This window comes from Seriola lalandi, unplaced genomic scaffold, assembly GCF_002814215.2.
Source record: "Seriola lalandi dorsalis isolate HSWRI2012SDOR001 ecotype SW California unplaced genomic scaffold, Sedor1 jcf7180002054293, whole genome shotgun sequence".
Classification (NCBI taxonomy): Eukaryota; Metazoa; Chordata; class Actinopteri; order Carangiformes; family Carangidae; genus Seriola; species Seriola lalandi.
The window spans coordinates 172,859-186,129 of NW_019524846.1; the positions used below are offsets into that span (position 1 = coordinate 172,859).

Sequence of the window (13,271 nt, forward strand, 5' to 3'; positions counted from 1 at the left end):
CCCCCACCCCTTCAGCAAAATTATGTGTGTGTTTGATCTGAATGTGTGCACAATGTGTTTGTGTGTGCATGCCAATATGTGTGTTGAGGGTGCTTGGCGCTGCAGTGGGCCTGCAACACTAATAGTATGGCTGGTAAGATAAGAGCTATGGACATCAAAGAACAAAAGCCTGGTTACAGCAACATTAAAAGACTGCCTAAGAAAGAGGAAGTGAGAGAGAGCACACAAAGAGAGTGCATACATAGATAAGAAACAACTAAGACATAAAGCTGCAAAACCACAACAAATATCCTAGTAACCCACTATTGTAACCAATATTTTTTGTGGAGCTTTGCGGATGTGGGCAAATGATGACATTTACGTCACCTGGACCAAAGCGGACCCTCGCAGACACGCAAGTGCAGAAAGTATGAATTGGCCTTAAAGCCCTTAGTGTGTGTCAGGACTACCTTCCATGAGGCTGACATGGACTGTTCAGGAGTGTTTTCTGGCTGAGGGCAGGAGGTCATCTCCTCTCCTAACTCTGGCAGGTCAACCTTTCCCTCCCCCAGGTAGAGAGTCACTGGACTGACCTGGACACACAGCTGAGGATATAATATGGGACCAGTGAATTAATTCACAACCTAGCCCAAATCAAAAATTTACTGGTATAGCTAACTGTTACTATTACTGCTCTTCATTATGTGGTTATATCTCATGCGGTGATTCAGTACTGAGTCACTGATGTTTGAGGCATGCATATCTTAAACATATTTAAAAGGACACTTGCCAGCTGATAAAAACTGACATTTATTGTGGTCATGAGACAAAAAAACTTGTGTGTTGCTCACCGCTGCACTGGCTGCAGGGCTGCAGGGTGTCCCGTGTCCCTGGCTCAGCAGGACAGTGTGGATGTAGATGTCGTTATCAGTATGTGTGTCACACAAGTAGAGCTGCAACACGTCTCCAGTGTAACACTCCAGAGCTCCCACCAAGGTGCGATCAGAGCACAGCTTCTGGAAAGAAGTTGTGGCCATAGCAGTCCAGCTGCCCTGCGAGAGATGAATGGGCACAGCACTAAGAAGCAGCTCGACAGTTTTAAATATATTCACATATGCAAGGGGAAAACTGTGTGCAAATGCAAGCAACTGGAACATAGCAAAGAAAACGTTCACATGCAATTTATTTCACCAATATACCCGCTGACTAACTGTTTAATACTTCTATTCATTTCTTATGGAACATTTAAATGATCATGAAGGGGCTGGATCTATCTGCAAGTTACTTATTTTTGAACTATCACGGTTGCTCTCTTTAAAAGCCAACCAGGAACGGTTTTCTGAACAAGTTGTTTATAAGATGATATGTACTAGGAAAATCTGTCTGGTAAAGATTCAGGATGAATGTATTAATTAACATGAAGTTCAACACTGTCTGAAGTACTAAACAGCACAGGAAGTGGATACAGCTGACATTTTGGTATTAACAAGAAGGTGATGCAGTGTGCATGAAGGTTCACATTCGTCAGCGAGGTGTGAATATAATATTAGATCAGCTGTCAAACTCACAGTGGTGGGTTTAATTCCAGCGAGTGATGATGGAACAGCTTGTGCTGGAAGAACCGAATAACATGACCTGGGAAACAGAGAGATGTAGACAGCTCAGCAAAAAAACACACACACTGACCAGCTTACTTGTGGGACCTGTATGGATTAACTGCTTCAATGTTTGCGATAGCCCTACTTCAGGAACTTGAGGTTAGCGCTTTGCACAACAGTTGTATCGCCAAAGTCGACATAGCACACTTCAACTTGAGTGGGGCTGATGATCTGATGGATCACCACCCGGTAGAACCACATTCCTTTAGGTGACACGCAGCAGATCTGACCCCGTCGGACAAACCGCTCAGGGAGGCGGTAGCGCTCTGACACCTCGGGGCAGGTGTAACATCGCCTGTAGCAGAAAAGAAGAGAGGAAAAGTGAAAAATTAGGCAAGACCCAATGTAGAGAAGTCTCAGGAATCTCAAAATAACGTGATGTTTGCCAGACTTTTTTTTTTTGATTTTTGAACAGTCCCTGCTTCAACTTAGCAGCTTCGGTCAAATTGGTCTAAATATGTCCGAAAATGATCTTACTTCTTCAAAGTTTTTTTTTTGTTGTATTGAAGACTGAACAACAGATGAATGTTGGGTATTTCGTTCAGCTTCTTTCATTTCTTTTTACATACTGTCTTTAAAAAAAATCTTGAAATCATTAAACTCGAGAGAAACTAATTTGGGGTTAAACATTTCAAAGATGCACGCAATAAATAGTCTATCATCCTTTACTCAAGTTATATGCTTAAGTATATTTTGGTTCATGTAATGATGAACCCCACTTTTTGAAAATATATGAAGATTTTAACATCAGACATATATGGATTGACTTAGAGTGAGAGTGTGCCAGGCATTATGAAAGGGTAAACACAGAAGGACATTATGCATTATATTATTCATTAGACTGTTCAGTTCCAAAGGGGAGTCCTAATAATGCACACAACAGATACAGGAATTGTTAGTACATTATCTTTGAACAAAGCTGCAACTAAAATGTCCACCACCTCATCTCAATCATCATGTCATCCATAGCTTGCGCCTCCTCGCTCTCGCTGAAGCGGATGTAGAAATGTCCTGGTGACTCCACCTTTTCCACCAGAACCTCTACCAGCTCTCGAGCACCGTGGCGCGTCGGCGGTCTGAGACATTGACTGTGCAGGGCATCCAGGGGCACAGCAGGGCTGCTATGCACCTGAATGGCAGCGTACACGTCCTCCACCACCAACAGGCATTTATATAAAAAGCAAATTGAGAGTGTTTTGCAGGACACAGCAGTGTTACTTTATATTTAACATTATTCTACAAAACATAAACCAATAAAGTAATATAAAGTATTATTGAGTAATAAAAAGTAAATGAGTAGTAACAGGTTTCAGGGCTGTCTAACTTGCATGCATCAATGTTTTACACAAGGTACACTGACAATGGGCCACTGGAGCCTGCTTGTTAAGTGCAATGAAAATTCATGATTTGCATTAGCATCACACTCACAACATACTCTAATTACTTGAAAAAAATTTTCATTTCATTTTCATCTCTCAAAGATTGTCTTTAGAACCTGGCAATGTTAAGTGATGTGATGAAAAAGATGTTGCCTTACCATTTCTTGGTTCTTGGAATTGTTACTGGTCTCTAGCTCCTCATTCTCCTCATTCTCGTCATCTGCTGGGATGTTATCATCATCTGCTCCCCGTTTGCCTTCCCAAGGAGACTCTTCACAGCTGAAGTAGAAGCTCCTAAATGGCAGCTTCACACCATTACCAAACCCCCCTGATTCATTTGAGTCTACAAAATAAAGAAAAATGTATTCCACACTTGGTTAAACGCCATTTGTCCACAAGAACGTTCTTTCGCGTGGTATCTCAGACTCCACCATTTATTACAATAGGTAATTCGAAAAGTAGTGATTGCAAAAGCAGACTGATCTCCTGATGAGACATTGAGAGTTGATAAATAAAGAGAGGGAAAAATATAAGCATAACATTTTCATTTACATCAATCAGCAATAACACTGATTGCAGCCACCAAATTAACTGTCCATCACCACAATTTTCCACCATCTTTCCAGCCTATTCTTATTCCACGTTTGCTTCCCCATGTGAAATATCAAAGTGTGATGATTCAAATGAAAAGCTAAATCTTTCATTTGTACATCAAATACATACAAAATAGATGTAGTTACACCTAAAGAAGTAATTACTGAAACCGGCTTTATATTCTGTCTGTAGTTCTTGAATAGCTTAAAAAACCCCTCCACCACACTTTTCCAACATCAAATGAAGGGGTCTGTGTGAGCCAACATTGACACCCATGTCACGCTGTGATTAGCCAGCTGTGCAGCGGTGAGAAAGGAGCCAAGGATTTTACTTCTCTCCAACTCTCTTTTTTTCCATTTGTTACACAACTCTCTCAAGGTCTTCCTGGAGTGACTGAAAATGCTTCCCTCTCTCTCTATGACAGCTGGCTTTTCTCTTCGCCATCCAGTGTGGCCCTTCAGATTAGGTACTTTGATTTCCAATGAGGTCAGACAGCACAAACCATAACCCGGCCTTGACTGCTGGTATTTGAATACATGCACATACATACCTGTCTGTGCACTACCACTGTCCTGTATGTCCGTGACAATCCAGTGGCGTCTGTTGTCACGCCCTTCAGATTTCAGGTGGAAGGTGTCACTCATGGCACCAACAAGTTCAGTGACACTGACAAAGCCACTCTGCAGCAGCGGCAGCTCCTCACCAAAAAGCTTCTGAAGAGCAAAAAGCAACACAGCTGAGCTTTCCAATAACATCGCCATGCATCTTTCATTATTATCTCATCTTTCTAGATCAGTAAGTTGCACAAAAAGCAAGAAACAAAACAGCAAAGCCAATGCTTTTTATTTTGCTGGATTTTTAAAGACTGAATCCTGCTCCTCAAATAAGCTCTTTAACTCCCAACCCCCATGCTAATTTGTCTCAAACTCTCATATGACGCTATGAAGGTGAACAGGAGCACTGCATGTCTGTGTTTCTTTTTTACCTTATACTCAGCAGGTAAATCGTGCACCGATAATCCACCGCTGGTCTGAGCTACAACCTGCAGAGTCATGAACATATACAGTGTTTCAGTACAAGACTTGAAACCATGCGTCTTGCTTATCATAATAATTCTTACGTTATGAATCAACACACTCAAACCTAGTTTATACTGACAGCACTCCACTTAAATTGTTTGTCTTTCATCCACCGAGGAAATGTGGACACGAAATGGAAAAGAATTATGTTCACACTTTGTTCGAGTTTAGAAAACAACACTTCTTTAGATTTATGGATTGATATGAGAGATTCACCATCCACTTTACAGTCAGTATATACAACACAGACACACAGTATGTGACAGAGTTAGCCAGACATTTCAGTGCTTCCAATCATATGGTTAGTAACCTTGACTTATTAGGCCTTGAGGTAATTCTTGCCATGAAAGCAAAGCATATTACAGACTTCTAATCAGTCACTAGAGACACTAAGACACCTGCTTGTGAACTACCAGGAAGTCTGACCTTTCGCAACTTGTCCTTCAGCTCCTGACTAATGGTGCCAGCTACTCCATTCTCCAGGATTCGCTGCTGGAGCTCCTCTTCCAGCTGATGTAGAATTTAAGTAGCAGGAACAAAGATAACTGAACTTAGATCAAGTAAATGTACAGTATATATCCCCTCCCCCACAGTTCACTTAAGGATTAATCTGATAGAGAAGTATGTATTGTATTTTTATCTGCTGTATGTTAAAATGACTCCTAAAAAATAACATTCTGAATGCTTAACAAAGCTCCATGTGACTAAAACAAATGTTTTCAGGATGCAATACAAAACTGCTGATGCAACACACACACCACTTTTTTTTAGCTTCTTTAGCTTTGTTTGCATATCCAGTTTATGCAACAAGACCTGGGAGGAACAGAATTCTCAATATTGTTCCTTCATTTTGTCATGTTTTGTTTTAAGCAAGCCATAGATATTTCATGTGCGTTTCTTTGTTTGAAATGTGACCAAACCTCAAGGACACGTTTCTGAAAGAGTTGACCTTCCTTGCAGAGTTCTTGTTCAGCTTCCTGGTTCTTCTCAACCGTGTTTGGCTTGTTACTGACAGTTGTTGACTTTTTACAGACAGGGCTTGGGGTAGTCTCAGTAGAGGGCTGAGACAGAGGACTCTGCTTCACTGGGACTTTAGCTGGAGAGAACAAAAGCATTTCAAAATATGAGGAACCCCTGCTCAGTGCTATCTGTGAAAAACTTACAATAAAATTATTTCATACACAGAGTTTGGAAAGTGTGTTGGTTTGTCATTACTGACCTAATAACCCCAATAACACATAGCCAATCCATGCACTTTGGACAGATTAAATAGCAATCGAATCTGTGTACAGTGTAAATGCTATCGAAAGACATTGGATATGGATTCTAGAAACACACATTCTAGAAAGATATTAAAAAAAAAGCATAAATGCATCAGTGTCTCCAAAAACTAATGTTTTTACCACTTATGTAAACCCACCTCTCTGATAACACACCTTGGGGTATTGTTGATGTCTGAGCTCTGGTGCCAAACCCTTTGGACGCTGGCTTGTCAAATCTAGGTAATCCTGGCTTTATAGGTCCAGTCCTCCTGGGTAAACTGGATGGTCTGAGCAGAGGCCTGGGTAGCATGTGTTCCCTCAGGGTAAGAACTGAGCCCAGCCTCCCTTGTTGGATGACGACCATGTCCCCCGCTGCCTCCAGCATCTCTCCAGTGGAATAGAAGCCATAGTTGTGGACACGCAGGGGGTGGCCAAAGCAGCGCAGGAAGCTGGACTCCAGGTCAGATAACCTGAGGGGACCCTGGGAGAGGAGCCGTGTCATTACACAAACAAGACAACATCTTGCAGTAACATGAAAATATGGTCAGTCTGGCCTCACTGCCTCTGATTTAGTATGTTTGAAATGTGTACAGCAAAACTCATGAAAACTAAAAAACACTAAAAAAATAAAAAATTATAATTCTTCAAAACTGCCCTCAAACAGCTGAAAAACCCACTGATCCAACAGACTCAAACAGTCAAGTGTGTTATGGAGAACACACACAGCAGGTTTTGGTGGGAAACAATGAGTGATGAAGTCATACATGGGAGAGCAGGAGGCGGAGCTGTGCCCTGAGCTGGGCTGGGACAGCTGGAGGAGCACGACCTCTTCTAGGAAGAACCACAAAGGGAGACTGGTGACAGTAGCGGGGCGAGAAGTAGCTGACGCCGCCCCTCCTGACTTTCTTGTCAATCTTAGACGTGCGCTGCTTGGCTACCAGCTCTTCAATGTTCCGGGTGGACTCATCGCTAACAGCTGCAATGGTGGTAACAAATATGAGAGCATGAAATACTAGAACTTGTTCAAAAGAATGAGGATCTGTGCATCAAACACTACTAGGCTTTAGTTGAATTCAATGTAATGTACTGAAACTGTATTCAAATACAAATACATGCACAGATGAATAAAAAGACTCTACCCTTTAAGAATGGGCTACCATCTGCCCTGAAGTTAATAGACACCACATCAGGCATCTCCTTCACCATATCCATGATGTTTCTGAAACCCAGGAGTTTCAGGGGCATGGGATACCCTAAAATTCCAGCATAGTCTCGCTTGAGCTGATCAGGGTCCAGGCCCATCTTGGACGAAATAAGCAAGGAGCGAACATCCTTCTTCAGTTTTGACATAACTTCTTCCTGGTTCATTTTGCCTGCTGACATGTGGAGAACACAGCAGGGGGGAAAAATGGAATAAAACATTTTGTACATCCTGAACCCTGCCAGGTCGTATTATGGTATGAGCACCAGAGAGGAGGAATGCATTGAAGTCCACAAAATGCTAAAATAAAAACCCCAATACTGGATTGCTTTGACTCAATCTTGCCAAAAAAAAAATACTGAATGAAACTTTTAACTCAAAATCATATGGTAAATGTTTTGCACAGATTCGTCTTTCAAGAAATATACATATATAAATGGATAAATGTGTCCGGAGATGATTGCAGTTGAGGTCATGAGGCCTATCGAAACTTTTTCGCTTTCAGCCATCTTTAATTTCTACCATACTTATATAAGACAGCATGCTACTTGACATTTCATGTCATTATAGCGTCAATAAACCTCTCGGAGGAACACTTTGGCACCATAAACAGAAGTAAAAAAGGTAAAAATAAAAATAAAAATAAAGCAAAAAAGAAAACTAGGTAGCTACTTGTGACACGCACAGACACGTCACTGCCAAATGCACATGGCTAACAGGTAAACTAGCAAAAATTAACGTTAGCCTCCACCTCGCAGAACCGAAAACCCTTGTAAACTGAGCATGTAGTCCAGCAAGTTAAATGCTTCTGATCTAATACTAAGAAACTTAATTGACATTGTCTTTAACAGAGATACTACAATAAAATGGTTCCTAAAGTATTGTGGACATACCGTTACCTAGAGTCTTCAGTATCTCTGCTGCATCCTCCCACAATGTCTCGGTGACTCGGTCTAAAGTTTTGACTTCCTCTCTCTAGACACTTGTTGCTAGCAGACCATTGTGCACGTCAGTCTCGTAAAAACAACTATAAAAATGACCAAGTGCTTTGCTGTCAACAGGTATAATAATACAAACCTCCAAACCTATTTGTTTTAGTTAAATTAAATAAAAAGACGAGGCGGTTCTGTCAGTTACCAGTCTAGTTAAGTAAAATAATCAGTCGGTGCTGTGGTATTACTATGGCAGCGCTCCGAACAAAGATCGTTAATTGCAGGGGCGACGATGGCTGACTACCTCAAAAGAAAAGAGAGAGTATCAAGGAAGTGGTTGGAGATTCGTGTGCACCGTGGTAAAGTTTGGGATCAGTAGGCTACAATAATGTGTGACGAATGTTTAAAAAAAAAAATGCATTTTAAAAATTTTCCAGCCTTGATAATTTAAGAAAGGAGTGGGTAAGTGGTCTCAGACTTTTAGACCCCATCGTTTACTTCTGAAGGAGGCTATACATACAGTAGACGTACATGTGGGGGCATATACGTGCGAGTGGGTTTGTATGTATGTGAAGTGTATATCGTTCAAATTATCTGTAAGTGCAAATAAGTAAAATAAGAATGAAAATATATATTACTGAATATGGTGGTTGATAAATTGTAAAATGGCTTACTGACAGTATTACACAGTCAAGTGCCATATTTATTCACACAATTTACAATTGCTCTGACCAGCAGAAAGTTGGTCCTCAGTTCAGTCAAAGCTTACACTGCTTGATCTATAGGCACTGACTCCCCTTGGCTGGGTTTGCACACAATTAGACTTATGACTTCCACAACAGAAGCACGTGTGCCACAGAATTAATGTTCGCTTTAATTAGGGTAGCATTAAGGAGGAGAGTGTCTTTTCCTGTTAAAACAGAAAAAAAACTACATCAGCTCTTTGGAAAGGAGAGGCCTTAGTCTGCACATTCCTATTGAAGTGAAACTTTGACTCCCTGAGCTCCACTGACACAACTTGCCACAGTAAAATCTTACTGCTGGATTCCACACATTTCTGAATGGCACAGTCTTTTTTAAGAAAGAAGTCCAAACTATTTGACCCTTAGACAAAGATTTGGACAAATGAAGGTTTTAATGTAATTTGTGTGCATGTTTTATGTGATGTGCGCTCTAATAGCATGTCCTGTTCACGATTTAATGATTGAATTCTGTTCCTCCAAGTTCAACTATTCCCCACAGGACACCCATGGCATGCATCTCCACCAACTTTTCAAAGCAATTATGTCAGCAATTTTAGACCAAGAATACATATATACAGTGGATATACTACCATGAACAAAAATTTATTTTATACTTACAAATCTGGGCATGTGTAGGATTATTTTCATGGGTTTTAGAGAGAGATTTTGATGTTTCTGTAATATAATAAAAGGTTTCCCAGCTTTTAACACCTAAGGAAAACATTGGATTGTAAGAATAATGATAATAATAATGAACAGTTGATTTTCTGACAACAGATATTAAATGCCATGTTCACTGACCTAAAATTATTTGAAAAACAGGGAGTGTAGCAGGTGGCACTCCCACTACCATCCTATACTCCCACATTCAAACAGTCATCCTGATTCACCATCCATGTATTCTGTCTCATTATCACAGTAGATGGCAACACCACTGACTCCAGTTACAAACCTCCGGCCAGGGGAAGCAACTCACAGCAGTAAAAGCCGCACCATTTTTTACTCCTCTCTGCTCTCTCCCAAAAACAAAACCCTCCACTAACCCATCGCACAGAAAAATCCCAACAGCCATCACTTCTGTGCTCTTTACTGCAGAACCTCCAGCCAGTATGGAGAAGTCCTCCAATGTCCACCCCAGTCATCTACCGAGATCCAGAATGAAGCCCAGGAGGGAGAGCGAGAGGGGATCCACAGTGCCTCCCAGAGGTAACCGGCAAAGGTCATCAAAGGCAGGCCGGCTCTCTGAAGCATCATCAGCGAGGAAAGAGAGGCTACAGAAGGACAAACCAGGGACGAATGAGGTGAAGGTGGAGCAGGAGACAGAAGTGAAGTTGAAGTCTACTGTGGTGGATATAGACAGAGTGAGAGATGACGAGGTCAAGGAGGAGAACCCGGGGTTCTTGGAAGCAGCGGAGCAGGAAGAAGGTAAGTTGAAGCATGGAGAAAACCCTGGCAGATTGAAAACATTGTGTCATTTCTGCTTATGTTATAGCATTTTTTCATGTTGACTTTTGTGTCTGCAATTTGTTGCTGTTGTGAGGTTACATTTGTTATAGCATTGGTAAAACTGTGATTTTAAGTGGTCTATCTTTGAAGCTTATTACAGTGAAATCTTAAGTGTGAGCCAAAGCTTTTGGTCCACTTCCAGATTTCTTTTTATTGAGTTGGCTTTAATATGAAAATGGCTGTTTACATCCAGTCTTCATTGTGTGTAACTTCATTAGTTCCTTATACTCTGCAGGTTTGAAGCACAAGAACCTGGGAGTGTTTGAGTGGCTGCTGATGGTCTTTGTCTTGGCTCTGGTTCTCCTCTTCCTCCCTCTGTCCATCTGGTTCTGTTTCAAAGTAGGAACTACACCACAGACCAAACAAGAAACCAAACACTGATCTACTTCACAGCAATCACGATCTTATACAGGAGTTATGTAAATGAGTGGGTTGAAAACAACTAGACACATGCAGTTTGTGATGTAGAAGAACGGGTGTGGCTGTCATGGGATGGATGAAGTTTATGTTCAGCTCCAACAACCTGAGAGAATTTGACACTGATTTAACTCCAAGCTGCTAAAAAAAACTTAATTGTACAACAGCATTGTATAACAACTGGCCTGCTTGTGTTGTGTATCAGTTGCACACTCACTGTTTTCCATTCATGTGGACTGACTGATGTCTGTTATTTTGACTGACAGGTAGTAAGGGAGCATGAGAGAGCTGTGATCTTCAGATTGGGTCACCTGCTGCGTGGAAGACCCAGAGGTCCAGGTCAGCACGGAGTACTGTAATCTTTCACACTCAAGTGTCAGAAGTGATTTAAAAACTATACTTTTTTCTGTTTAAAATAAAAAATGTTTACATGGATGTGCGAAAGCAGTTGAATTGCCATTTCTGAGTAGGTGTGTCAGTGGTTGAATTACTGTTGGCTTTGGTTCTCTAGTGATCATACAGCTACAGAGCCATGAAAAGTTTGGACACCATACAGTTAGTTAAAATAAAATGAATTAACTGTCTGCGATCCACATGTGTCATATCACTCAAAAGTCATTGGAAAATCATTAAAGAAGCAAAACACAACAATTATGCATGATACACAATATATCATCTTCCTCCCTCCTCTGTCCAGGCCTTCTCTTCTACCTCCCACTCCTTGATGTGTGTCACAAGGTTGATATCCGACTGAAAATGCTTAAGGTTCCTCCTCACACGGTACAGAACACGCAACTCATATATTCACGTTTAGCTCCACATGTGAAAATGATGGTACATGAATGGACCGTTTACTGTACATGAACTTTGCAGGTGGTGACAAAGGACTTGGTAAGGCCAGAGCTGGGCGCAGTGTGTTATTACCAGATAGAGAACGTGGCTCTGTGCAGCACAGCTCTGTCCAGTCTGACCACAGTGTTGCAGACTCTGGTCCAGGCAGCGGTCAGAGATGTTTTCGCCCAACACACATTCAGCCACATCCTGCTGCACAGGAGGAGGGTCGGCCAGCAGATACAAGCAGCTGTTGACTCCGTTGCTTGTCGCTGGGGAATCCGGGTGGAGAGAGCAGACATGTAAGACTGAAGGAAGAAAAGTCCTCACAGAGTCATCTGTCACTCTTATTTTGTGATCAAGTGCTGTAACACACCTTTTTTGTGTTAACCATCCTTAGCTGCATGTATTTCAGCTAGTGAGTAACAGCATTTCATTGGAATTCAAGACAGATAAATCGCAAACCATATTACATCCTGCGGCAGCAAAGCATTCTGGGCGACACTGTGTTACAGTGAGTGTAGAAGTTGATGTTGATGCCCCTCTGACACTGGGTGATTGTGTAACCTTAGTGCAAAGCAGTAGCTGCAGGGAGAAGCTCCTGCAATTTGACTCTGAGGATCTGACAGCAAAACCGAATATTAACCGCTCATGCTACAGAGAATCAAGATGATTTTTGGAGAAGCCTATGAGGCCAAAACAAAACAAAAAATATCTGATTTGCACAACACAAAGGGATAACACTGCTTCTGAAAAATGCATCACTTTCTGTGTGGGAAGGATTTTTCCTCTGCATGCAATGATTTTTCCAGGTAAACAGCCAACAGGAATGTTGAGATTTGTAGTTCCTGCTGACCAGGCTGGGTTGTGCTTGTGTTTGATTTTCTGTCAGAGACGAGCTCAGTTTTCCTGTGGAGTTACAGCAGAGTCTGGCTGCCGAGGCTGAGCTCAAGAGACAACAGCAGGCTAGGGTAAGTAACCATGCTAGCTTTTTAGAATTTAATCTTTATCTTATTGCACCTTAAATGCTTATGCCTCATTGATTCTTTTCTTTTTTTTTTTGTCAGATATAACATTTACTGTAACTAAAGGTTAAACAAACTCGGCCCGTATTATTATCAGCATTATTTGCATTACATTTGGAAGATCAGAAGGGGAACTATACTTAAGATAGCTGATAAAAATTTAAATACAGTGATTAAAGTTCTATGTGTATAATTAAAGTATGCCATTTTCAAAGCAAGCCAGCAAAGCAATCCAGCACAGAGTATAGCTGTGGTTAAGCCAGCAAAACAGTGGTTCTTTAGCCCTGCTAACTGACGTTTATCTCTTCCTGTGAGGTCATTTCTGTATCTCAGTATTTGTAAAGAACACACTTTACATACGGCATCCCCTCTCTCCTCCAGGTAAAAGCAGCAGAAGGAGAGACAACTGCCTGGGAAGGGTTCAGGGCCTCCTTCCGTCACCTCCATCCTGCCCTGGTCCTTCCAATCCCCCCAGATCTCCTCAGTCTGACCTCTGACCACTCATCTCTACCTCCACCTCCTCCTCCTGCTGTGGAAGAAGCAGAAGGAATGACAGAGGAGGAGCCAGAAACAGACTCGCCAATGATGTGACAGACTGTCAACAGATAAAATGTTAACTATTATAATTATTATTTTTAAACAAGATTTTGATCATATGTTAAAGA

General features: G+C 41.5%; 2 protein-coding genes across 2 annotated transcripts in view; one reads left to right on the forward strand and one right to left on the reverse strand.

Moving 5' to 3' along the window:
* tdrd5 (tudor domain containing 5) overlaps positions 1-7,319 on the reverse strand; it is an 11,587-nt gene extending 4,268 nt beyond the window's left edge. Inside the window, exons 1-13 of the mRNA XM_087173924.1 lie at positions 7,091-7,319; positions 6,716-6,927; positions 6,126-6,432; positions 5,610-5,785; positions 5,116-5,199; positions 4,596-4,652; positions 4,161-4,323; positions 3,177-3,359; positions 2,579-2,798; positions 1,723-1,932; positions 1,548-1,614; positions 831-1,031; positions 450-584 (exon numbers count right to left, since the gene is read on the reverse strand). Of these exons, the coding sequence (XP_087030050.1) occupies positions 450-584; positions 831-1,031; positions 1,548-1,614; positions 1,723-1,932; positions 2,579-2,798; positions 3,177-3,359; positions 4,161-4,323; positions 4,596-4,652; positions 5,116-5,199; positions 5,610-5,785; positions 6,126-6,432; positions 6,716-6,927; positions 7,091-7,319 (2,244 nt within the window). The remainder of the gene's footprint in view (positions 1-449; positions 585-830; positions 1,032-1,547; positions 1,615-1,722; positions 1,933-2,578; positions 2,799-3,176; positions 3,360-4,160; positions 4,324-4,595; positions 4,653-5,115; positions 5,200-5,609; positions 5,786-6,125; positions 6,433-6,715; positions 6,928-7,090) is intronic.
* Positions 7,320-9,936: 2,617 nt separating this feature from the next.
* Positions 9,937-13,264, forward strand: nphs2 (NPHS2 stomatin family member, podocin). Its single transcript, XM_023406043.2, has 7 exons — positions 9,937-10,252; positions 10,569-10,672; positions 11,017-11,089; positions 11,448-11,530; positions 11,624-11,883; positions 12,474-12,552; positions 12,988-13,264. Exons 1-7 carry the CDS (start codon positions 9,937-9,939, stop codon positions 13,195-13,197), a joined length of 1,125 nt encoding a protein of 374 aa, XP_023261811.2. The 3' UTR covers positions 13,198-13,264.
* Positions 13,265-13,271: the final 7 nt, after the last annotated feature.